General features: G+C 40.7%; 1 protein-coding gene across 6 annotated transcripts in view; it reads right to left on the bottom strand.

The window, feature by feature from the left end:
* Nucleotides 1-25,389, bottom strand: part of GRIP1 (glutamate receptor interacting protein 1) — a 721,542-nt gene that overhangs the window by 67,433 nt on the left and 628,720 nt on the right. For all 6 annotated transcript variants that reach the window (XM_061206276.1, XM_061206277.1, XM_061206278.1 and 3 more), the window contains 4 exons: nt 22,605-22,791; nt 21,798-21,943; nt 12,009-12,089; nt 700-769 (listed from right to left, as the gene is read on the bottom strand). In XM_061206276.1, the coding sequence (XP_061062259.1) occupies nt 700-769; nt 12,009-12,089; nt 21,798-21,943; nt 22,605-22,791 (484 nt within the window). The remainder of the gene's footprint in view (nt 1-699; nt 770-12,008; nt 12,090-21,797; nt 21,944-22,604; nt 22,792-25,389) is intronic.

The following is a 25,389-nucleotide window of genomic DNA, read 5'->3' as shown; positions in this document are numbered from 1 at the left end:
TTATGTCTCCTTGTCACAGTATCTGAGCCTATACCTATATACCTAAGTTCATACAATGTCCTTCCTACTTTTTGAGTGTTAAAATATTTCTTTAATGAAATGACTGTAATAACAGATGGGATTTTTTAAGTCCTTAACTGGAAAATAAAAAGAAATTTAACAGTCACATCAATATTCCTAATCACTTAAAAATATTTTTGATCTGTGAAATTGAAAGTTTGAGGCTCCCTGATTTTTGTGGTCTATGAACCAAATAGGATACATAAACACTGTTTAAGGCTCAAGGACCTGGCTTGACTAGGGAGGACATTCTGGCATCTAGCAAAACTCTCCCCTAAGCTATTATCTCCATGTGGGGTGACTCTCATCATTGGGGCCACTTTCAGTTTTTTAGCGGGAAAAATGAAGGATGGAAGATGATCAGTGTAGGAGAGGCTACGTTGGACTCATGAATGACCCTAAAAAACATTTTCATGTGATTGTTGTCTGCACTGGGTGCAGAAATAAACTGACACCGGGGGAGAGCTCTACATAGCCATTGACATTAGGGATGTCAAATATAATCGATTAATCGTGGCTGCCTGGAAAATACTGAGAATACCATGACCTATTAGCAAGGTTGTCTTGGGTGTGGAAGAGGTCATTTCTGCTGTAATTAAGAAATACCTTGGGATGAATCAGTAAATCCATCTTTCTTACCTGTGTGCCACACTGCCTTTCTTGATATCTGATATGACCAGGGGGTCTCCTGGTTTTCTACTGGATGGTGCTGTAATAATGAAGATAGAATAGTCACATCTTTATATCCACGATTCACCCACTACTGTACAGGTCTCACTGTATAGCAACCATTAAGGCAAGTACAGTTTGTATGCAAAGCAAAGAGAATCAGCAAATGAATTTAAAAATGCGAATATTACCCCTTCTTGATATAAAAATATGTTTGTGTTAAAGTACTCATAAACTTGAAAACTAAAGCAAAGTTATTTTAAATCTGCAATTAGAGAAAGCAATTGAAAAGCTGCCCATCTGGATTAAATCTATTTCAATCTGTGATTCTCAAGAGAGGGAGGTGAAGAGTGAATAGTCCAACAGAAAAGTGTATTAAAAGCAATTAGGGGCTCCCCTTGGTGGTACTTACATGTGATCCCTTCTCCTACCCATTCTTTCACTCCTTACCAGTGAGGAGACACCACTCTTCATGGGATCCTGCCATATTACTCAAGTGTACTGGGTGGGAAAGTGGATGAGAATCACTAATGTAAATTTTTTTTTCCCCCAGAAGGATATCTTTTGCTAGATAGACTGCAAATATTAAAATTGTGCTCACAAATTCATATCTAGAATGCTCTGAAATGTTCAGAAATCTGACTGATGCTATTTATTTATATTTATATATATATTCATATTTAAACATGTACATGTAACTTTGAGTTTATAGATAAATCTATTATCCTGCACAGTGGTCAGTTTTGGGCTTTATAACTTTTCTTAGGAATATTTCCCTTTGGTGATAATGAAATAATAATAATGAAAAGCCATTAGGAATGAGTCTACTTAGACTTAATCCTCAAAATGAACTAGAGTCCATATTTAAGTACAAAAATATCATCTTGACCTAGAAAGTTTACATTTAATTTAGGAGTTCGATAATTAAAATGAACATACCAACATTTATAAACAACAATTTGCCTCCAAGAGGAGATGTTTTACCAACCTGAAGCCTGGAGTGATTTCTTTTTAAGGATCATTAAAAGGCGCCTAATGTAAGATTTTATTATAAACAGTCTGATCACCCCATAATAATCATAGAACCATATCATATCCCATAATCCCATTTGAATCCCAGGAAAATGTTTATGCACAAGAACAGATGGTTTAATATCGCAACACATCATTGAAAGAAAAAGCAAACACATATACCAATACCTTACCCACTGTCTGAGTCAGTCCACAGTAAATGTTAATGGGACTTCATCCAATCATTATTCTTAGCTTCTAGCAAAGAATGCAAGACATTCTGTTCACTATAATTAATTCATAATTTAAACCTCCACTAAATGATTTGATATAATTCCACTAGAGAAATATAAACATCCAGCGGTTTTACTCATATTACATTTCAGAACAGCAAATTGTTCTGGGCACAGGGCACAAAAACAAAAACTTTGTTATGACCAGCAAATACAACTTTCCTAGCATCTGCCAATAACTTTACACGATATTTTTCCAAGCTTTAGTAACCATCACAGAGCACTCAATGTTTCCCTTGGTTTTTAAAAAAATTCATTTTCCATTGAAATGGACTAAAACAAAATAGTATAGGCAACGAAATACATCAAACCCATCTCTGTCATCCTTCTAACAGAGGAAAATAACACTGTGACTTCTGGACAAACCCACACAGCTTTGCAGAGAGGTGTGAAACTTCTAATGGTCTACAGACACGTATGGTGCCCATTTGATGTTTACTACATTCTTCTCTTTCTCCTTTAATCAAGTCCATACTTGAGGTTTGAAAGGTTCATCAGGGTAGATGCCCATTGGAGTGATGAAGTTGAGCCCAGAAGTGGCTCCAAATCTGTATGAGCTCCTGACACTATCACTACCATGCTTACCAGGCACATTAAATGTGGCCACGCCTTTGGGGCTTTGAGGGCTCAGTCATGGTTTGCACACCCTGGCACCATGTTTTATTTTATATTTCTTTTAAAAAATTTTTTTATTCAAGTATAGTTGATTTACAATGTTATGTTAATTTCTGCTGTACAGCAAAGTGACTCAGTTATACATATATATACATTCTTTCTTTATATTCTTTTCCATTATGGATTATCATAGGATATTGAATATAGTTCTCTGTGCTATACAGTAGGACCTTGGGGTTGTTTATCCATTCTATATATAATAGTTTACATCTGCTAACCCCAACTTCCCAATCCATCCCTCCCCCACGCCCCTTCCCCTTGACAACCACAAGTCTGTTCTCTATATCTGTGAGTCTGTTTCTGTTTCATAAATAAGTGCATTTGTGTCATATTTTAGATTCCACACATAAGTGATATTATATGTTATTTATCTTTCTCTTTCTGACTTACTTCATTTAGTATGATAATCTCTAGGTCCATCCATGTTGCTGCAAATGGCATTATTTCATTCTTTTTTATGGCCGAGCAGTATTTCATTGTATATATGTACCACATCTTCTTTATTCATTCATTTGTCGATGGACATTTAGATTGGTTCCATGTCTTGGCTATTGTGAATAGACCTAGCACCATGTTTTTTTTTTTTTTTTTTTTAGCCTATATTATTTATTTATTTATTTTTTAACATATTTATTGGAGTATAATTGCTTTACAATGGTGTGTTAGTTTCTGCTTTATAACAAAGTGAATCAGCTATACATATACATATATCCCCATATCTCCCCTCTTGCGTCTCCCTCCCACCCTCCCTATCCCACCCCTCTAGGTTGTTACAAAGCACCGAGCTGATCTCCCTGTGCTATGTGGCTGCTTCCCACTAGCTATCTATTTTACATTTGGTAGTGTATATATGTCCATGCCACTCTCTCACTTCGTCCCAGCTTACCCTTCCCCCTCCCCGTGTCCTCAAGTCCATTCTCTATGTTCACGTCTTTATTCCTGTCCTGCCCCTACGCTCTTGAGAACCATTTTTTTTTTTTTTTTTAGATTCCATATATATGTGTTGGCATACGGTATTTATTTTTCTCTTTCTGACTTACTTCACTCTGTATGACAGACTCTAGGTCCATCCACCTCACTACGAATAACTCAATTTCATTTCTTTTTATGGCTGAGTAATATTCCATTGTATATATGTGCCACATCTTCTTTATCCATTCATCTGTCGATGGACACTTAGGTTAGCACCATGTTTTGATTCTTCTCTGAGGAAGGTACAAACCAAGCATGCTTTGCTTGACTCGTAGTGCTTTAAAAAATTAGTTGCCAACATTTAAAAAGTAGTAGATTTCATACACATGTACAGCTTCTTTTAAAAAATTAGAGAGGCAAGATGGTATAGTGATGAAGAGGCAAGATTTGGCAGCCAGAATGCTTGGGTTCAAAATCCTGCCTCTTCCACATATAAGCCGTGTATGCCTGAGCACATAGTGTTCAGACACCTTAGTTTCCTGGTCTGTGAAACGGTGATAAAGAACAACAGTGCTGATCTCATACAGTTTTTGTTGTAAGGATTGAGTTTTTCTATGTAAAGTGACTGGAGCAGTGCGCATACAATACACGACATAAGTGTTTATTATGATGATTATCCAGCAACATTGGACTCACTTTCCCATTCTCTCCTTCAGATGGAGCCTTCCGTCTCTCATTTGCCACTGTCCTCATTGGAAGGATCTCACTTCCTGACTTGCCTCACCTCTGAGGGCTTTGTGACCCTTTGAATGAGAATACATTAGCACTCACTCAGTGCTTTGAATTTGCTTGGAGTTCTCCATTGAACAATTCTGTGAAATCCATTGAATTGAAGTTCACAGAGTCATCCATCGAACACATATTCATTGAACGCCAACTATGAGCTAGGCACGTGTGCTCTGGGCACTGGCCATGAAATCCTGGAGAAAAGCTGGATAAAAATGGGAGACAGGGGGGACTTCCCTGGTGGTCCAGTGGCTAAGACTCCACACTCCCAGTGCAGGGGGCCCGGGTTCGATCCCTGGTCAGGGAACTAGATCCCACATGCCGCAACTAAAAAAAAAAATCTCGCATGCTGCCTCTTTCTATTATGAAAGATGAGAAGTCAGTCCTCTTCCACCTCTACATCACCACCATATTCAGACACAGTTCTTGTCTCCCCATTCTTCCAATACAGTTTTGCCATTTTTTGTAAAATCGATATTTAGCATTTACTTTAGTATGACTGCAAACAGTATTAGAAGACAAGTCATGTTGCATGGCATGATTACCTGCCTTTTCTACAGGATATATTTTCTGTTGTCTTGCTGTCTTTGTTGGCTTAATTTTCTTGTGTTTACCATGAATTCAACTCCTCAGATTTGTAATCTCTCAACATGTTATATCATATCAAGAATTCTATTAGAGGTTTCCAACCCATCTGGAATGTTTGCTTTCTAGGGTTACTACACAGACCTTGGGAACTTCCTTCCCACAGACCCTGGGAACCCAGAGTTTCTTTTCATTCCTGTTAAATTAATTAAAGAAGGAGGCCATTAGACTGAGGTGGCTCTAATGCTGTGGTAGCCCAAGGAAGCCAACCAAAATCTAAGCTTTTACAAGGTTATGAAATCAAAATACTAAGGACAACCAGCCACAAACAGCCAACTAGGCTTTAAGCTACAGCCAGTTAAATAATTTCCTTTCTTTGCCTCTGCTCTTCCTATATCTGTCTTTCCCCAGACTCCTGTTGGGGGAGCATTCCTAACTACTTCTGGTTTGGTGTTGCCAGATTTGAATCAATTTTTTTGCTCAAATAAACTCTTAAAATGTTTAATATGCCTCGGTTTACCTTTTAACACTCTCTCTTGCATCCTTGGAGCCCTTGCATCCTGAATCCAATTCTCCCTCTTTCTGGCTTTACTCTCTTTTGGTGGTTGGTACACGTTCTCTGATAGCTTCCTGAGGAAGAGTTCATGGGAGGAGAGTATTTTGAATTCTTGCATAGTTGTCTTTTCTTTACTTCCACCTTTGCTAGATGGAGAATTCTAGGCTGGAAATTTCTTTTCCCTCAGAATTTTGAAGGCACTCTTCCATTGGTTTCTAGATTCCAGAACTGCTATTTGTTGAGAAGCCTGACGCCATTCTGATTACTCGGTTATTATTTGTGTTCTGTTACACTGTGTGAAAACTGCCCACCCCCACTGGAAGCCGGTAGGATTGTCTTTTTCTCCCAGTTTTCAAATCTCATGATGACATGCCTTGGTGTGGGTCTGTTTTCATCCATAGCTCATGGACCCATACATCTGGAAACTTATATCCATCAATTCTAGGAAATTTATGAAAATATATCCTTGATGCTTTTCTCTCCTCTTTCTTTTTGTAACATCTATTATTTGGATATTGTGTTATTTGGACTCATCTTGTATAATTTTCCTATTTAGTCTAGATTCTTCATTTATTTGTTTGTTGTTTTGTCCTAATTTCTAGAAATCTTCCTCAACATTTTTTCCAGTATTTCTGTTGAGCTCCTTCATTTCTGCCATATTCTTACTTTTCAAGAGCTCTTTGTTCCCCTCTGGAGGCTACTGTGTAGTAGTATTCAGGGCCTCCCACCCAGGGAAACAAATGATGTTAATGATCTTTTTTTTTTTCTTTTTAAAGTTTTCTTCTTCCTGCATGTGCTGTTTCTGTTTTTCTTCTTTGTTTTTTGGTGATAGTCTTGCATCTTAGATTCTTTCCTCCAAGTGCCTGTGTTTTTCTTAGCTGTCTGTTCACATCACAGATGGCTCTGCAAAGAAGCTGTTTGAAAGCTTGGTGCCACTGAGTGGGGCTCCTGGATTACAGTCGTCACTGTATAGTTCAGGCCAGACTGCTTCTTTGGGTCAGATGGCACTGATTCTTCCTCCAGCTCGGAGGGGATTAAGCCTGGATACCTGGCTTCTTTGAGCATCTGTGAGAAGACCAGCAGCCTCCGCATTCAGTGTTTCACTGAATCTCTGCTTTCAGAGCTGGACTGGTACACTCAGCTGTGCCCTCCCAATCCAGAGACGCTCCCTTTCACGTTTTCCAGAGGATAAAACTAGGCTCTGCCAGGAAGGGGAGGGGTGCTTGGCAGTTCTGAGTTGGGGAAGGCATCTGAGGGACTCATTCATTCTTAACAGACTTTCAACCAATCCCCCTGTCTTCTTACTCTCCCATCACTCTTGCTTCCAGAAGTTCCTGATTCCACCTCTCTGACTTGCTGGGAGTTTAGGATGCAAATCAGGGTCACTGTCAGCTTTCCTCTCTGCTTCTTTAAATTAATCTTTCTCCATCTTCTTTGCCACTTCCAAATTTGGTTGCTGTTATCTGTTTTTCTTTTCCTCTTCTCCTTATGAGTTTCTGCCTCCTGAAAAATCTTATACTGTCATTTTAAAACAGGGCTTTGGGGTAGGAGCAGGGCTAAATGCATGTTTTCAAGCTAGCATCTTTGGACTCACGAAGCTTTAAAATCACTGGTCGTCTGTCACTGTCAGAAACTGGTTCTCACAGTGAATTTGGATTCTTTTCTTCTCAAACAGTTGTTGGAAGAGGTAGAAAATGACAGTCCCTATCTTTTGTTTAAAACACTTTTTCTGTATCTGAAGACAGGTGAAATCTTCTGCAGTGTGAAGCTAATTAAATGTGAATCATTCCAAGAACATTCTATAACGTCTAGCCGTTCATGGAACTTACTCTGCTGGTCAAGGTACTTTGCCCAAAGGGCCTGATAAACTGTCCAAACTACACTGGAGAAGCACACACACACACACACACACACTCACACAATCATTCAATTTTACTTTCATTGTAACCATATAAATATGTGCGTATATATATACACACACACACACATATATATATACTACCTGGCAAGTAAAACTGGTTATTTGATTTGAAATGGACCAGTGAGTAGAGTTTTTATTGCAAAGTTGGCAAAAAACCATGAACCTTTCTCTTCTAAATACATTTAAGACTTAAGGCGAAAATGACAGACTTGTTCTTGTTATAAAGGCTGCTTTATGATTTTACAAAAAATAAAGCAAGGCTTTGTTCCTGCAGACAATTCGGTCACAACTAAAATGGAAAGCCAACAAATTAACTGCACTCACAAAATGCTGTCTTTTGCTTTTCTAGTATAGGATCTGGGAAGATTCATCAATCAGATGGTGACAGGGATGAGTGTTAACATTAACACAGCCAGTGTTAAGTCAGACAGAAAGCGTGTGAATCCCTGTTTGGCCTTTTATTAGCTCTGGGTCTTTGGGCAGCTTATCCAGCTGTGTAAAATGGACACAGATGTTATAGGGCCACTTTCAGGATTAAATGAGAAAACACACATAAACTGCTTAGTGCCATGCACGGTACAAAGTAGATAGAACTGCCTTGTAATAAAACCTCAAAAGAAAACATCGATACCGAAAGGTCTTTACTGACAACTACACATGGCAGAGACAACCACAGTTCTCTGACTTGAAAGGCAGGTGAGCTGCATTGGAGGGTATGGGCTCTGGTTTCTGACTGGCAGAGGTGTCAGAGCTTCAGGACGCTGCTTCTTGTCCCAAACTGCATCCTTCTGCCAGGCTGTTCTACTTTATTTGCTATAATAAATTACTCCATATCATAGCAATAAAATCTATAAAAGTAATGCCTGATGCTAATGTGCTATGAATGTCTCACCAGGAACTTAAGAAAATTAGTCTAAAACTGCTCACCACATCCAAAATCAGAGGGACTCATTTCTCAGTCAATTAGGTATGAAGAGTGAGCCTTAAGCCAAGTGTGAAGGCTCTGATGGTACGCTCCCCGAGACGGAGGCCTATTTCTCACTACTCAGAGCTTTCACAAGATGAAGATACAGAAAGAGGACTTTGTATAAAGATAGTGAGAAACATTCATAAACCCCTGTAGTGCCTCAGTCTCCCTAACAGTACCTGTGTGTATATGAGTGAGAAGAGGGTCCTTTGATTTCCTACTTAGGTAGGATAATTACGACTGGCACTATTTCATGAGGCTCTGTGTGGAAAATAAATTTCGATCATTATAATAATTAACATTCACTACGGTTCACAATGTGTCTGGGCACCTTACATACACTAACTCATTTAATTTTCTCAACAATGCTACAAAGAAGGTAATGAGCACACCATTTTATAGACAAGGAAACTCAGTACAGAGAGGTCAAGAGGGTTGGGAAGTGGGGCAGTCTGGGCTCTGAGTCCTTGCTCTTCATCATTTTCCAAGTTCATGCTTCTTCAGTTCATGCAATAGACTTTGCACAAACATCTATGTTCCGCATCGCCTTCAGAGGCTCACTTCCTGGAGGGCACACTGGTTAGAAAAACATTGTTTACAAACTCCTCATCCACTCCTTCAACGAAGACAGGGATTAAACAAGCATCTTGTATGTGCCAGGAACTGTGCTAGACCTCAGGAGTTTACTATTTTGTAACAATGAAAATGGATTCTGTTTTTTTTTTTTTTCTTTATCAAATTCTGCTTTCTCAACTGGCAAAATATGAGTATTTTCCACGAGGAGACACAAACTCAGGATGGTGATGATTAGTTGTGTAAATGGAGCTGGAGCTCTAGAAGGACTGACAGGCATGTCTGATGAGCTTACGTATCATTTCTCCATCCAGGAATGGCACAAAACTTTTAGCTTCCACGAATAGCTTTAGCTTACAGCTGGCTAAAATTCAAGCAGTTTTGTGGGGTTTTGGGATAGTTTCCATGATTGGTATTAAAATCAGTTTTAGTACATATGTAACATCATCATAAAGCATAATTTTACATGATTCTTTATGTGAATAAAATGTTTTGCAGTTGTGTGTACATGGCCACACTTGAAACAAACTGAACATATAAATACTGACTTTGAAAAAGGAATCTATCACAGGATTAGTTTTTAAAGGGATACTCTCCTTTATAGTTAAATTAAATTTTTACGTATATTAATTTTTAAGAATAAATCTATTGTGAGTTGCCATATGATCCTGCAATCCCACTCCTGAGCATATATCTGGACAAAGCTATAATTCAAAAAGATACATGCACCCCTAGGTTCATAGCAGCACTATTTACAATAACCAAGATGTGGAAACAACCTAAATGTCCATGGACAGATGAATGGATAAAGAAGATATGGTATATATATATATATATACATATATATATATAATGGAATATTACTCAGCCATAAAAAAGAATGAAATAATGCCATTTGCAGCTATGTACATGGATGGACCTAGAGATTATCATACTAAGTGCAGTAAGTCAGAAAGAGAAAGACAAATACCATATGATATCACTTATATGTGGAATCTAAAATATGACACAAATGAACTTATCTATGAAACAGAAAGAGACTCACAGACATAGAGAACAGACTTGTGGTTGCCAAGGGGGAGGGGGATGGGGAAGGGAAACATTGGGAGTTTGGGATTAGCAGATGCAAACTATTATATATAGAATGGATAAACAACAAGGTCCTACTGTATAGCACAGGCAACTATATTCAATATCCTGTGATAAACCATAACGGAAAATAAAATAAATAAAACTGTTTTTCAAATAAAAAAGAATAAATCTATTGCATTAAAAAAGACCATCCTCTTAAGTAAAATTTGAGAGTAAAATTACAGTGTGGCAAACTGTGTGGTAAGAGAAGCTTCTGAGGAATAGGTGTCTTCTGTAGATGCACCAGTAGTAAGCATTTCTAAGGACTCAAAACTTAGTATTGGGCCGTGGCACTCAGAGTGTCTTTACTGAATGGAGGCAGGAGGAAGACAGAATGGGGTGGAAGCAGGGTCTCTGCGTGCACCCAGCAGGCTCTACACTGCGCAACTCCAAGAGGTACCACGTTCACGGCCAATTCTGATGGAATAAATGAATGGAATGGAATAGACAGGATAAATGAGAGCAGGGTTAAAGTTACATGGGGGTTGCAGAAGCCACGTGGAGCCCCAAATACTTTTAGAATAGTAAGTTCTGATGAGCTCTCCCTTAATCTCAGCAAGCACAGCTGGTGACAGAACAGTGGCATACCATCTTTGCTTCGTAATGAACAGACCGAAAGGGGAAGCAACCCAGTTAAAGGCGTAAATGATTGTATTAGCAACTAGAATAGGTCTGGAGTCTCCAAAGTCCCATTTCATCTTTCTACTTACTCTACAGAGGAACGTCAGATCCATCAGTCCTACTTTTCTCCCAGTACTGGGGGTTGGGGGAGATACAGGCTCTCATACATATGGCTTCTTGTTCTTAACATTTATTCCATATTGTAGTACCACTATTTTTGGTGTTGCATTAGATATATGTGATTTATTGGTTATTAATAAAACTTCATTTTCGGTGTTAAATGTATATGGTCAAAGTTGAATTGGACAGCTCCCATTTCATACACCCACTTGAGAACTCTTTGTTTTTGCCTTAGCCACTGATGTAAATGCTATCCGACAGAGTGTAGTGAGGCACCTTTATGTAGCCTCATCACTCTCTGGAAGGGACCACACCTTGGTCACAGATGTTGCTTCTAGGTCTCCTTTGGTCTTCATGCATTAATCATTTGCTTCATTTTCTTGGAGCATTTATGGATGAACTTAGTTTATGGATATTAAAAGCACAGAGACCTCAATTTCCATTCTATAAATTTCCACTGGGGCTCAAATTTTCAAAGTTGTTTTACCAAAGCAGTTATAAATCTAGAGCCTGAGGAAAAGAGGGAATTAAACACATTTATATGTCCTCCTTTTCTTTTTGGCTTGGTTACCCAGGCACCTTGTACCATGGAGGAATTCAGGAAGTTACTGAAGAAAAAGACATTATTTCATTCTTGCAAAATGAATTACAGATGCATAGTGGACAGATGGGAAGATAGTCTCAATAGATTATTGTGAAAACTTAATCTACAGTATGTTAAAATGTAGAGAACCTCTATGCCTTCATATGCCATCTAATTATTCATGTGGGGTGTGTGAGACATATTTATTGAGTACTTACTCATTATTTGCCAGGGACTATACTAGGTATATAAATATGTTATTTTATTTAATACTCTGAATAACCTACAAAATGAGGATATTTTGCAGATATCCTTATTTCCATTTTATAGGTGAAGAAACCTGAGACTGAAAAGAGTTACAGTAACTTCCCCATTCACACAGCTATTAAGCGCTGGAGGGTGACCGGCTCTACATTTTTGTACCATTAGGTAGAAACTTGGCAATGAAACTTAAAACATTTGCCACACCTGTAAACCATTTGAGAATACACTTTTCTAATGTCTTCCTAAAACTCTGCATTTTAAAAGATATCACTTGTACTTACAACTTATGGTTATTCCAAGTTCCACACTGTGTTTCTTAGGGAGCTTTACATGAAATGTTCCACTACTCGGGATGACAGACTCTGTAATTTCAAAACAAAAAAGAATGTGTTTATAGAAGACTAGGAAGATTGGAGCACCAATCAATGAAAATGCATCAGGAATACTTGTTATCATCATCATCATCTGTAGTTGAAGCTGTAGGAATTGACATAAAATCCTGATAAACTAAGCTCCTGGTGAAGAACACACGTCCTACCCACAGGCAACAGTGCATAATTCACAGCAACAGTCGAGTTCCATGTTTTTAAAGTGTGATTCAGACAGCATCTCCATCAAATTTACCTAGGATGCAAGTTAAAAATATAGATTCCTGAATCATCTCAGATCTGTGGAATCCAAATCTCTGAAGACAAGGCCTAGAAATCTGCATTTTAAACATATTCTCCAGGTGATTCTTAGGTATACTAAAGTTGAAGAAGCAAAAGTAGTTATATTCTTTTCTCCCCCCAACCATATTTTTTGCAGAGTTTATTATTCAGCAGTGCTTTCTTTTTTTCATTCATAGCTGGGGGAGATCGATTTCAGGAAAGATTTCAGTTAGCTATGACGGTTGTTGATTTGGAGGAGGACAGGTGTGCCTGAATTTGTAAGGTAAATGTGGAAAAGGTGTAGAAGCAGGAGTGATATTCAAAATATCTCACAACCAGAATGGTCCTGACCACAACCAACCAGACTGAATGCTGAGCAGAGTTGGAACAAAGGGACCCATGAGGTCCCACTGCACCAAGGATGACCCTCTAGTTTCTGGATCATGGGGAGGTTTCAGGGAGGAGCAGGAGGGCAGGGGGCACTGGAACAGAGCGAAGTTGGGCTCAAATGTTGGCCAACCAGTAGAGAAGTAAGCTAATGTGCAACAGAGAGGGAAGCGGTGTGTACTGCTCGACTCTCAACCTTGGATAGATCTACTGTGATTTTACCAGGGCGTGACTAGTATTTGAGAAAGAAAAGAATTGCTACATATTCTTAAATATATTCTTAAAATTCCTCTAACAGTCTGGGAGGCCTTCAATTCGAGACAAGGTTAAAATGGAAATATCCTCTGAAGAGATAACATCTATTCACACTAAGTAGCTAATGACTATAATCCTTTCTTGAAGGTTTTAGAAAGGGGTGGGAAGGGTTGGCAAGAAACAAAGGAAACATTAGCATAAGGGGAGGCTTGTGGGACCGCGGAGTGAAACCACTTTTTCTGCTTGATTTTGCGCCAAGCTAGCTCCCAAACTGCCACAAAGAATTAACTACAGCTGCTGTGATGTGGGTAGAACTATTAGGTCCTCAGGCCCCTGGTCCAATTTGTTAATCACATTTTTAACACGTTTTGAGTCTCTGCAAAGCAGAGGTGAAACTTGGGGTGCCCTCATGGAAACAGAGTACTTCCTTCCTTGATCTGCCTTAACCTGCTCTTCCTGGCCTTTTCTACTTGCCCATGAAGAATTTAGGCAGTAAACCTTTTATAAGACCAGAGCCTGATCTTCCAACTCAGAGTAACTGCCATAGACAAACTGGAGAACACAATAAAATTTTGATTTTCCTGGGCCCTCCAGGCTTCTAGAAAGTCATCTGTAAAGAAGGTTCCCCAAACTGCCCTGGTAAGTTTCAGCCTGGGCTGCTGGGTAAAGGCAAGGCTGCCCCCTCTGGCCTCTTCCTTCTTCCCAGTTCTTTCCTCACTTCATGGGGCGTGAGGGACTCTGTCGCCTTCTCCCACTTCCTCCCTCTCTTCTTAATTCTCCTGTCCTGTCAGGTGTGGCCCCTTGAGTGTCACAGATGTTGTCCTCAACTAAGACTCAACTAAGATGTGCCAGGAAGTAATAACATATATTTATTTGTTTATTTATTCATGAAGAATTTGTATCCTTCCTATTTCCCAATCAGAACTTGAGATAGATAAAATTAGTTATTTCCACCAGTAGATTTCAAAAAAGACTGGCTAATTTTAATATATTGGGGCAGAAAAAGAGAAATGAGGTTAAGTAATAACCACCTCGGTATGCTTTACTTCCTTACTTCAGGTGCTCCAAGTATCACAAATATTTACTTCTAAAAGATCTCTCAAATCCTTCCTTTCATCTCTTTTCTGAATTTTTGTGAAGGCTAATTACTACCTCCTTCCCACCACCAAAAGAGAAAGTTTAGGAATTTGGAATTAGCATGCAGACTGGGAGCAGAGAGGGTATTTGGAAGAGGCTAGTTTGGCCCATATGCACCAATAGCCAGGCTGCAGAGAGAAGGCAGAAAGAAACAAGTGTACTTGAGGAGAGAGTGTGAGGTCTTGGAGAGAGCCAGTTAGCCTTCACAGCCCCTGGGTCTAGCTCTTCCAGGGGCTGCCTATTCCCCGTCCTCAAAGGCTGTGAAACACCAGTGTGCTTCCAGGAAATGCCTCTCTTCTGTCTAAATTAGCTTGAGTGCATTTCTGTGGCTTGCAACTGAAAGATCTTAATGAACACGTTGATCCAGTAGAGGAAATGGGATGGGAGCCAAATAGCAAGCCCCCATACAATGTTTGTGAGTGTAGCAGGAATAAATTTTCCATTACTTGGATGAAGTATGCCAAGTGGTCCATAAGTAAATGTATTAGAAGTTTTAGAGGAACAAACAACTTTGCTATTTAGAGAACTCATTTCATGTATGTTTGTTTTAGTGTTATCCGTTTTACGAAAACGTTCTCTGTGAAAGGGCAGGGGAGCATAATGTATTTATATGTGTATCCACGTATGTATATGACATCTTGCCCAAGATGCTATACAAGTGAGTCTTTGATTCATAAGGGCCTGGAAAACACAGATCTAAAATAGTTACTATAGCAACATTTTGCTTTACATTTAAAATAGATTTATTTATTTTATTTATTTGTTATTTTTGTCTGCGTTGGGCCTTCTTTGCTGCCTGTGGGCTTTCTCTAGTTATGGCGAGCCGGGGCTACTCTTTGTTGCAGTGTGAGGGCTTCTCATTGCAGTGGCTTCTCTTGTTGCGGAGCACAGGCTCTAGGCGCACAGGCTTCAGTAGTTGTGGTACACAAGCTCAGTAGTTGTGGCTCGCGGGCTCTAGAGCGCAGGCTCAGTAGTTGTGGTGCACGGGCTTAGTTGCTCTGCGGCACGTGGGATCTTCCTGGACCAGGGCTCGAACCCATGTCCCCTGCATTGGCAGGCAGATTCTTAACCACTGTGCCACCAGGGAAGCCCTTGCTTTATATTTTTAATGTAGGGAATCTTGACCAAGATTAACATTGTTAATGACACTGAAGGAGACATTATCATTTCCTGGAAAACAGTAATAGATCACTTTTGACTACATAAGATTTGAAATATTTATAATGATGAATAAATATCAACATATGAATCTCTTTGATCAAGCTGTGGCTTCATTTTAATCTTAAATGTCAACATGATTTATTTTCTATTTGGTAATTTTTCCCCCCATACAATTACTTGGTTGTTAAAGCCAAGGCACATTTAATTTGGGGTTTCTTAAGGAAATACTAATAAAGAGGAAGAAGATCCAATATTTGGAGAAACAACAGGTTTAGAGTAAGTAAACAGAACATTTATTTTCTTAGACTCCCATGTGATTATTTTGTGCTTCCCTGGTTTTGCTTTATCTTTGTTAATACTGTATTTAAAAGCACATTTGGGTAAACAAAGGCCTCTTTCCAACTGGTCTGCTTTTTCTGCCCAAAGCATTCATTGTTGGCACAGTAAGATAACCACCACATCACAATTCATCAACCTGGACACCCTTGTGAGATTTGAAAAAATTAAGGAATTATAACGGGGGCAAATGTAAATGTTTAACTCCCACTCACACAGAGAAAAACACTGGGGATTCTAGTAATGATGGCAAACATCATTTGATAGGATTTTTCACTGAGGCTTCTTGCCAGGACAAAGCTGTATTTTTTCCAACAAAGTAACTTCAGCATTAAAGTAGAAACTTTAAGTACTCATGATATTGTACGCTGGTATTTAAAAGACAGTATTGAAAAAGGCAGAAGGTAAACTGTGCATATGTTATGATTATAGCTTTACAAAATTATATGTATGGTAAAGGACTTTGGTCAAGAAATATAAAAAAAATAAACTTTTGTTTATTAGAATGATGGGGTTCTAAGTAACTTTAGCGTAAGAAAAATCCCTTTAACGTTACTACAATTTGTTTGGACAGTGGTACCCATGTAAAAAGAGATAGACTTAGGCAAAAGTGTACTCACCGTCAAGCTTTTAAACCACTGTCTGTGTCACTTAGAATGTTTATAAAATAGAGATAGGTAATCTCTAAGATCCAATAGTTTGAGAATTAGTGTCTGGGTATAATATATTTCTGAGGAAGAATTGGAAATGAATGGTGGTTCATATCCAGACAATTAGGAGTGACACACATAAAATAAAAATGCATGTATAGCACAAGTAAATACTTAGTAGACACTGCTATGGAGAAGGTCAATTGTGCTGGCCATCCCACTACTGGAATGTAGTGAGTAGATGCTGCTCAAGATCCTGCAGTGCACAGGATAGACACCTCCCCTCAACAAACAATGTCAGGAGGGCAGAGGCTCAGAAATCCTGCTGTTTCACGCTGGGAACCCTAATATCGTTTTGAAGAGGGAGTGTAATACGATATGGAAAAGACAGGTGCAAGTCAACAGAGCCGGGATCTACCGTTCACTTTGCTGTATGACCTTGAGTTTCCCCACCTGAACCTCAGTTTTCCCATTCATAAATAAATGAAGGTATTGGACTATAATAGTCCTCCCGCCATGAATGTTCTACAGTTATAATAAGTACATTCTGGGGCCACTGGACAGCCTTCTTTGAAAGGTATACCCTCAGTGCCATCTGACTGATCCTTATAAGGTCTTTTACTGGCTTCTGCTTGGCCACAGCTGACGGGAAGGGGAAGATGCCACACCTAAGCTGGGCCAATTAGATGCTTTTTCTTGGGAATTAGAAGTTAAAAATGGCTGGTCCTGGCTGGGCATGTTAGCAAGGATGGGGCGATCATGTACAGTCAGAAGTCAGAGAAAACTTGTCCAGGGACAAAGGGAGCAGATGTGAAGAAACAAGCAGCACCAAGAGACCAGGAACCTCAGAGAAGCAATGGGTATGAAATCAATTCTTGGTGCCAATTGAAGTTCCTGATCCTAGTCCCTCAGGAGTGCTAACTGTACTTCATTCATTCATTCACCAAGTATTGGCTGAGAGCCTCCTGTATTCCAAGCGCTATTCTGGGTGCTGGGGTACATTCTTGAACAAAAGGCACAACGTCCCTGACATCACAGATTTTCCTACTGGAGAAGACAAGATAATAAACAAATAAATATACCCCATAACATCATGGCATAAGAAGGGATAAGAAGAGCTATAAATCTGGGCAAGGGGACAGACAGTGACAGATGTCGTGGAAGGCTTCTTTGAGCAATCTGAGCAAAGATCTGAGTGAAGTGAGCAAACCACCCAGACATGCTGGGGAAGAGCTGCCCAGGCAGAGGGAACAGCAACTGCAGAGAGACTTTGATGGGATTGTGCATGTCAGGAGCAGCTAGTTCATACTCCCTCCTCATTCCAAGTCCTGCCCTCCTCCTGAGAGATTTCACCATGTGGATGCTCCTCCCATCACTCTGCATCCCCCACTCCCAGACCTCTGGTTGAATGATACTTGCCTCCACTCCGCTTCACTTCGGCAGCTCACTACCCTGAGAGCCTTACTTGACCTCTGAAATCTTAAACTCTAATATGCCACTTTGACCTCAGTCTCCTGGCTGTTAGCCTTCTATCCCCTTCCTCTCACTGCCCCCATTTTCCTTCCTGAAGACTCCTAGTTCCTTAACGGCTCCCTTTCCTTTTGGTCTGTCATGCTGATTCTTTATTGATTTCCGTCCCTCTCTAACCTAGATTCTTTCAAGCACAGGCAGTATGCGTAGTGCTTAGAGTGTGGCCTTTGGAGCCGCACTGCCTGTGTTAAAATCCCAGCCCTACCATTAACGTGAATCTCCGTTTTCTGGGGACATAATAATAGTAACTTTCTCCATTGCTGTTTTAAGGACTAAATGAGCTAATGCACAGGCAGGGCTTAGAAAAGTAACATGCCGTAGAGTAAGCATTTGATAAATATCATGATAATTTTGATGCTATTATCATAATCATTCCTCTGCTCTTCCTACAACGATTTGAACCTCTATGACTTACGCGCTCCTTCTTTGAAACTTCTCTGGAAATCTCAGTCTCTGGATCAATCTAATCATCTACTGTCTTTGCTTTTATTCTTCGGCAGTTGAGGTCTCCCGACAAAAAGCTACTTAACCATGCAGGTTGATGCTGCTATAGACTTAGAGCTTCTGGACTCTGCTTGGTCTTGAAAACCCCTTTACATGAGTCTGGTTGGTTATCTCATTCATTTCCCCATTAGCTATTCTAAACCTTCATCATTCCTTTCAACTCCCAAAGGTGCTGACCCTTTCACCCTTGTTTGACAGTTCTTACATGATCTTCCTAAACACAGCTAAAAATGTAATTATATTCTCACATCTTTCTCTTCAAACTCCTAGGGAGAGGTCTTCTAGTTTCTGTCTTAGACGAGTTATCTACCTATGTTCTAGATAACTTCCCTTCTCATCCCTTTGGAAACCCGTATCGACCAATTATCTCTTTTCTCTCTCATTTATTTCGGGCCCCAAACATGCTCAAATCTCTCCAGTCTTAAAACAAAATAACACCTCTCTGAATGCGGAATCCCCTTCTATCTGTTGTCCCATCTCCTTTCATCTACAGCTAAATGTCTTGACACTGCCAAATGTCCTCTGGGGCAAAACTCACCTTGGTTAAGAACCACTGATTAGAAGACAGGGTGGTATAGGACTTCCCTGGTGGCGCAGTGGTTAAGAATCCGCCTGCCAATGCAGGGGACACGGGTTGGAGCCCTGATCTGGGAAGATCCCACATGCCTCAGAGCAACTAAGCCCATGAGCCACAACTACTGAGCCTGCGCTCTAGAGCCCATGAGCCACAACTACTGAGCCCACCCGCCTAGAGCCCGTGCTCTGCAACAAGAGAAGCCACCGCGATGAGAAGCCCGCGCACCACAACGAAGAGTAGCCCCCACTCACCGCAACTAGAGAAAGCCTGTGCGCAGCAACAAAGACCCAATGCAGCCAAAAATAAATCAATAAAATAAATAAATTTAAAAAAAAGAAGATAGGACAGTATAAAACAGAGCACCAAGTATGTAACTAAATGTTGCAGAAGTTCTCAAAAGAGGAGCCTATGGTGGCCTCCAGTCCTTTTCATCTATTCCCTGCATTTTTCCTGCCAGACTGTCTTCCAAAACCCCTTGGCAGACAACAAGCACAGCTTGTCTGTACTTCTCCACACTTTCTTCCCTCACCCCTCAGCTCCCTGCAATCTGACTTCCGTCCCCCAGTTCCTTGAAACTTCTCTACGATGTCTTTCTTCCTAATTGCTGAATCCAGTGGACATATCCTTTCCTGCCTCTCTTACTTGAATTCTGCACAGCACTTTTATGCTATTGACGGTGACTTTTGCCTTGAAACTCTTGCTTTGGCTTCCAAAGAGTTTTGGTTCTCCTCCCACTTCTCCTATAGCATCTTCATCGTCTCCTTTACTAGCGTCCTTTCCCTTTAAATCTTAGTATTCCTCAGGCAAAGTCCCCTCCTCAGTCCCCTTCTTAACACTACTCTTTCCCTAGTGGTGTCCTTTATTCCATGACTTTAACCATCACCACCATGTTGGTCACTCCTCAGTCCTGCTCTCCAGCAGAGACCCCAATCCCAGGCTCCAGGAGGTAGCCTGCAGTCTCCTGGGCACTTCCTTCTGCATTCCAGTGGCAACACACTTTCAGCAAGTCTATTCTTATCTTTCAGCAGTTCTTTCTTGTGTCTAATTGGATACAAAGTCCTTGAAGATGTCGATCCTTTCTATTCTTTCTTTCAATGATCTGAACATAGCGCAGCGCCTAGCACTTAGTAACTGGTACTTGGGAACAGTCTTTTGAGTAAGGAATGGATGTACTTGTCCTTTTTTCCCTAGTATTGACAGTGGATTTGCCTACTCATGTTTAAAACAGAACTCTTTTTGTTATCCCCAAATTTCTACGCTTCAAGTCTTCTTCTCAGTTAAAGATATCGCTATCTGCTCAACCACTCACCTTCATAACTCAGGATCATTATGATCTTCCCTTTCTCTCACCTTTCATATCCAACCCATAAGCAAGTTATGTTAGCTCTGCTTCAAGCCACATCCTAAACTTCACTCTCTGTCACCATCTCTAGCACTATCACTTTGTCCAAGCCACCAATCTTCTGCTACAATCTTCTGTTTTTTTCTAAGTTTGCTACTGTCCCCCCTATACTTCATAAGGATCTCTCCAAAACATCCATCAGGTTATCTCACTCCCCTCCATAACATGCTCCATGACTTCGTTACACTTATACAATATAAAATTGTACCAAGGCACTGCACTGGCCTGTTCCAACCTCTCCCACCCCACCTCCAAATCCAAACCTGACTCCTATCCGCAGCTCCCTTATATGCTCCAGCAAGAGCCCTTTTTGCTGTTTCTCAAATCCACCAAGCTTATTACTCAAATCCACCAAGCTTATTACACTGGCTGTTCCCTCTGCCTGGAATGCTCTCCTCCCAGATTCTGACATGGCTGGCTCCTTCTCAACCTTTAAATCTCTGCTGAAATGTCTCTTCCTTAGACAGTTATCCTATGGAAAAAAAAAAACCCTACAGTCATTCTCTAACCCCCATTCTGCTTTATTTTCCTCAGAGCACTATTACTGCTTAAATTTATATTTACTAATTTTTAAATTAACTTTCTGTACTGCTATAATATAAGCTTCATGAAGACAGGGATTTTTTTTTTTTCCCTCTCCTGTCCACTGTTGCATCTCCATTGTATAGAATAGTAACTGGCCCACAGTAAACATTCAGCAAATATTTGTTGGGATAATGTGATCCCTATGTCCAAAAGCATATCTTTATTGATTGGTAAAGGTTATTGGGTTTGTGAGATAGTATTTCACTAAGAGAAGACAACTTTATTAAATGGGAACTAGCACCGACCTCTAAAACCTGTACACCTATTAGCTACTGACAAGGACTCCTTCCATGGCCAAACTTAAGTCATACAAATGCACTTGCTGTTTTCGACACTGAGTTCAATCTCTCTTTCCTATTGCAAGTCTTGATCGCTATTGAAATAGTCTTGAATAAAGTCTCCCTTGTCATTTTTAACAAGTGTCTGGTGCGATTTCTCTTTAACACTAGAGACCAAATATTTACCTACTGGGCTTGAATAAATCCACCCAATGAATTTTCATTGTTCCCTACAGAACTTTCATATTTTTTTCTGCAGTGGGAAGAGTCAAAGAGAGGCATTTCTTGTCCCTGTGACTGAAGAGTATGGTTTCTCTAGCATATAGGGGAAAAGTCAGGAAGAATAAAAGCTACATGATTTTTTTAATCACTTTTATAGCAGCTATTACTTATTCATTATGTCACATTTATTTTCCGTTGTTCTTGTGGTGACATTTTAATGAATAATACAAAAGCAATGCTCAATTCAAAATGACACCTTGAACCTCCGAAACAAAAACACGTTCGTTATATAAAAACAATTTGTCGTTCCTCCCCCATCCCCTGCCACATAATCCACATAATTCACATGCAGTCCACTCCTGACTCTGCAGCTGACTTGAGATTATATGATCATACCTGCAACATCGAACTCAATTTCCAGTGTGACCTTGCTTGTGATTGAAGAGTCTCGGAGGAGCTGACTGGCTTCCTCAAAGGTGCTGTCTTCAGTTGGAATTCCATTAATGGCCAGCACTCTGTCTCCAATCTGTAGCACCCCACATCTGAATTTAGAACCACACATTACAGGTCATAGATAGAGTAAATAATTATCCAGTTGAAGTTGCCAAGATCCTGGCAAATAGCATTTGGTCTTATTTATTTAATGTTGTGGGCATCCTATTAGGTCAACTGCAATATCCTACATTCCTTTTTTTTTTTTTTTAATAAAAGTGTAGTTGATTTACAATATTGTGCTAGTTTCAGGTGTACAGCAAAGTGATTCGGTTATATGCAATGTCCTACATTCTTGCATTTCATGGCTACAAATGTGAGCAAGGGAATCTTGAAGTATCCCAGAAAAGTAATTAATAATTCAGCACCATGGTATTGTTATAATCTGATCTGAACCAATATATAGTAATGATGAATGTGCATTCCCCCATGGCAGAGAAATTATTATGAAGTTTGGACTTCAGAGATTTTTTTTTTCCTTTTTAATTAATTTAGCCTCTAGTCGCCAATGGACAAAAATCTGCTAAAGGCACTCATGCTCGCTATTCTTTCTCAAACCTGATCAAGAACATAAAATTTTATTGTCAGAACAGAGTTCATCACGTCTTGCATTTCCTGCATTGAGCACTGTTCCATAATTTATTAGCTAGTCAAAGATAGACAGCGAGAAATGCAGGGCAGACAACGATGCCGTGAAAGAAAATGTCTCACCTCTCTGCCGGGCTGTCAGCTTCAATATAGGAAATCAGAGGTGGAGAGGAGAGGGTCTCTGTGGCAAACACACTGCCCTGCAGTTGAATTCCAAATCCTGTGACAGGATCTGCTGTGAGCACAACCTCTGTGGTTTCTGTGTGAACAACCTGCCCAGCCAAGCCCACCGTACTGGAGGCTAATGACACTAGAGGAACAAACACACACACAAGAAATGACTTTAGATTGGAACAGGCACCAGGGATGCCAGCGTTTCTGAAACAGATCATGTCTCTGGAAAAAAAGCTCATTGGCAGTGGTGGGATGTGAGGTTTTGGTCTTTTAGCATAAAAAGTTTCACCAGAGCTGAACAGGATAGACGATTCTCCCAATATTCGTCACATCGAAGTCACAGCATCAGTGTAGCCCCCTCCTCAGGCCCCCCCTAATAGCAGGGACAGTTGTGGGAGCTGTAGGAAGAGGATGGTCTTGGGGTCAGGGTACCTGGGGTCTAGTCCTGGCTCGAGCACTAAGCAACCAGTTGGGTGACCTTGGGGTAAGTCATTTATCTCCTTCCTATCTAGGAAAATGGGGGTTGGGCTTAACTGGTCTAATGTGTTTTTTTTCCCCCCACTTTAGCCATTTGTACCTAAGGTTCCAGCTTTTTTTTTTTTAAATAAATTTATTTATTTATTTTTGGCTGTGTTGGGTCTTCGTTTCTGTGCGAGGGCTTTCTCTAGTTGCGGCAAGCGGGGGCTGCTCTTCATCGCGGTGCGCGGGCCTCCCACCATCGCGGCCTCTCTTGTTGCGGAGCACAGGCTCCAGACGCGCAGGCTCAGTAGTTGTGGCTCACGGGCCCAGTTGCTCCGCGGCTTGTGGGATCCTCCCAGACCAGGGCTCGAACCCGTGTCCCCTGCATCGGCAGGCAGATTCTCAACCACTGCGCCACCAGGGAAGCCCAAGGTTCCAGCTTTTTACAAACAACTTGACCTTCAGTTTTGAAGAAACAACTGATCTAAGTCTGGCTCCTGGGGTGATGAGGATGGGCTGGTCATCAGCCTTAACGTGGCGTTGGGTTGCCACAATGGAGTCCTTTAAACCCTACATTCCTCGTACCCGCAAATTTGGTCTCTTCAGCTCTTGTTCTTTCCCACTGGCTCGCCAGCCTGTTTTGTCATCTCTTATTTCATTCATTTCTCTGATATTCATCCAAGCCCCCAGGCACACAGCTGTCTTGTCCCCATTCCCAGCCTAGGTCGTGAAAAAGCATCCTCCTGGAATGCCTTCCTCTCAGCGCTGCTCACTGGCACCCGTGCCTCCTTTGCTCTCTATGAGCAAGCTCTCTGCCTGTAGGGTCCTGCGCTTGACTGCCACTTCCTCCAACAAAGGTCTCTGGCCTCCTTCCTGCAACTGAAACCTGATGACACTATACACCTCAGGACCCTCTCCAACCAGAAGCTATTTTCCCTCACGCTCCCTGCCTGGGGCAAGGAGAGAGAAGGGTTTAGAATACTCCTTGCTCCCCGTATGCAGTGCTGTTTATCTCAAATCACTCCTATTTCAAGTTCCATATTCTGTATTTATTTCTGCTTTGTCTCATCTTCAAACCCATAGTTTTCTGTTTTTGCAAAGTCCCTCCATTTCCTCACTGACTTCAGGACTTGGCTCTGAACCTACCTCCTCTAACCCTTCGTTGTCCTCGGCATCTTTGACATCATGGCCGTAATCTCCTAACATGCTGGCTTGACGGTTCTTCGTCTCTCTCAATGCCAGTTACTAGCAGTTCCATCCTCCTCCAGTTCTCTGCCAGCAGAGCCCTATGCTGGACCCCATCTTCCTTCAAAGTGGATAGAGCTCTAGGATCTCAATATCTGAATCCTCCTTATTGATCACACGTCCTTATGAGCCATCTTCCCAAGTCCCTACGATCTGACTTTCTCCTCTTTATGACGTCTAGTCCCATTTTCTCTCACTTGTCTCCTAGTCTAATGGCTTTCAAACAACATTTTTGGCAACAGATATTTCCCCCCCTTCATATGAAAGTACGTAAGAGATGCCCTTGTATTCCAGATAAAAACACAGCTACTGCAGGTAATGAGGTAGGAGCAGAACACTCCAGAAGCCTCTCCCTCCCTCACGTGAGAATCTGGTTTGCAAGCCATCATCTTTCCTCGTTGTCTTTTTTTTTTTTATTCAAACAGAAGGTCACAAAAATTATAATCATCCTCATCAGTTCACTCGGTCCCATGTAATTAATTTTTTTTTCATCTTGATCTTTTGTTAGCACTTTTATAAGTTCATCAGTTTTCCATTAGAGTTCTGAAAATGCTTATTCATTCAGTTCAGCAGTCTAGTCAGTTACCAGCTCGTTGCCTTTTCTAACGTCATTTTCCTCCACACTCCACCTGGACCTCCGGTGACCATTGCAATGATGCCTCTGCTAGTATTCTTACACCTCATGTGACTTTGTCTACTCTCATACACCATACTCTTTGGTAATAGCCAGTTACTCCACTGCTGTTACTGAGTTGCTGAAGGGTGCTATGGAAAGTCATGACGAATTCACATTATTCTCTATGGGGCCCTGGAATCTTTTGTGGTGTAATATTTTGGCACCTTATTTGATTCCTCATGGGATTTTTCACAAACATTTCTACTCTTTTAAGGGTCAAACTTTACTTCCTTTCCTACAAGACTGAAAAGATCCAGCCATTTGACAAGAATTCCTTAAACAACTTGCTTCTCAACCTCAGTTTCTCAGTATCATCATGTGTTCTCCCCCTCCACCCCCATTTCAGGAGGATGT

Source organism: Eubalaena glacialis, chromosome 11, assembly GCF_028564815.1.
Source record: "Eubalaena glacialis isolate mEubGla1 chromosome 11, mEubGla1.1.hap2.+ XY, whole genome shotgun sequence".
NCBI lineage: Eukaryota > Metazoa > Chordata > Mammalia > Artiodactyla > Balaenidae > Eubalaena > Eubalaena glacialis.
Note: the sequence above shows the minus strand (reverse complement) of the source record. Positions and strands in the feature narration are given on the sequence as shown.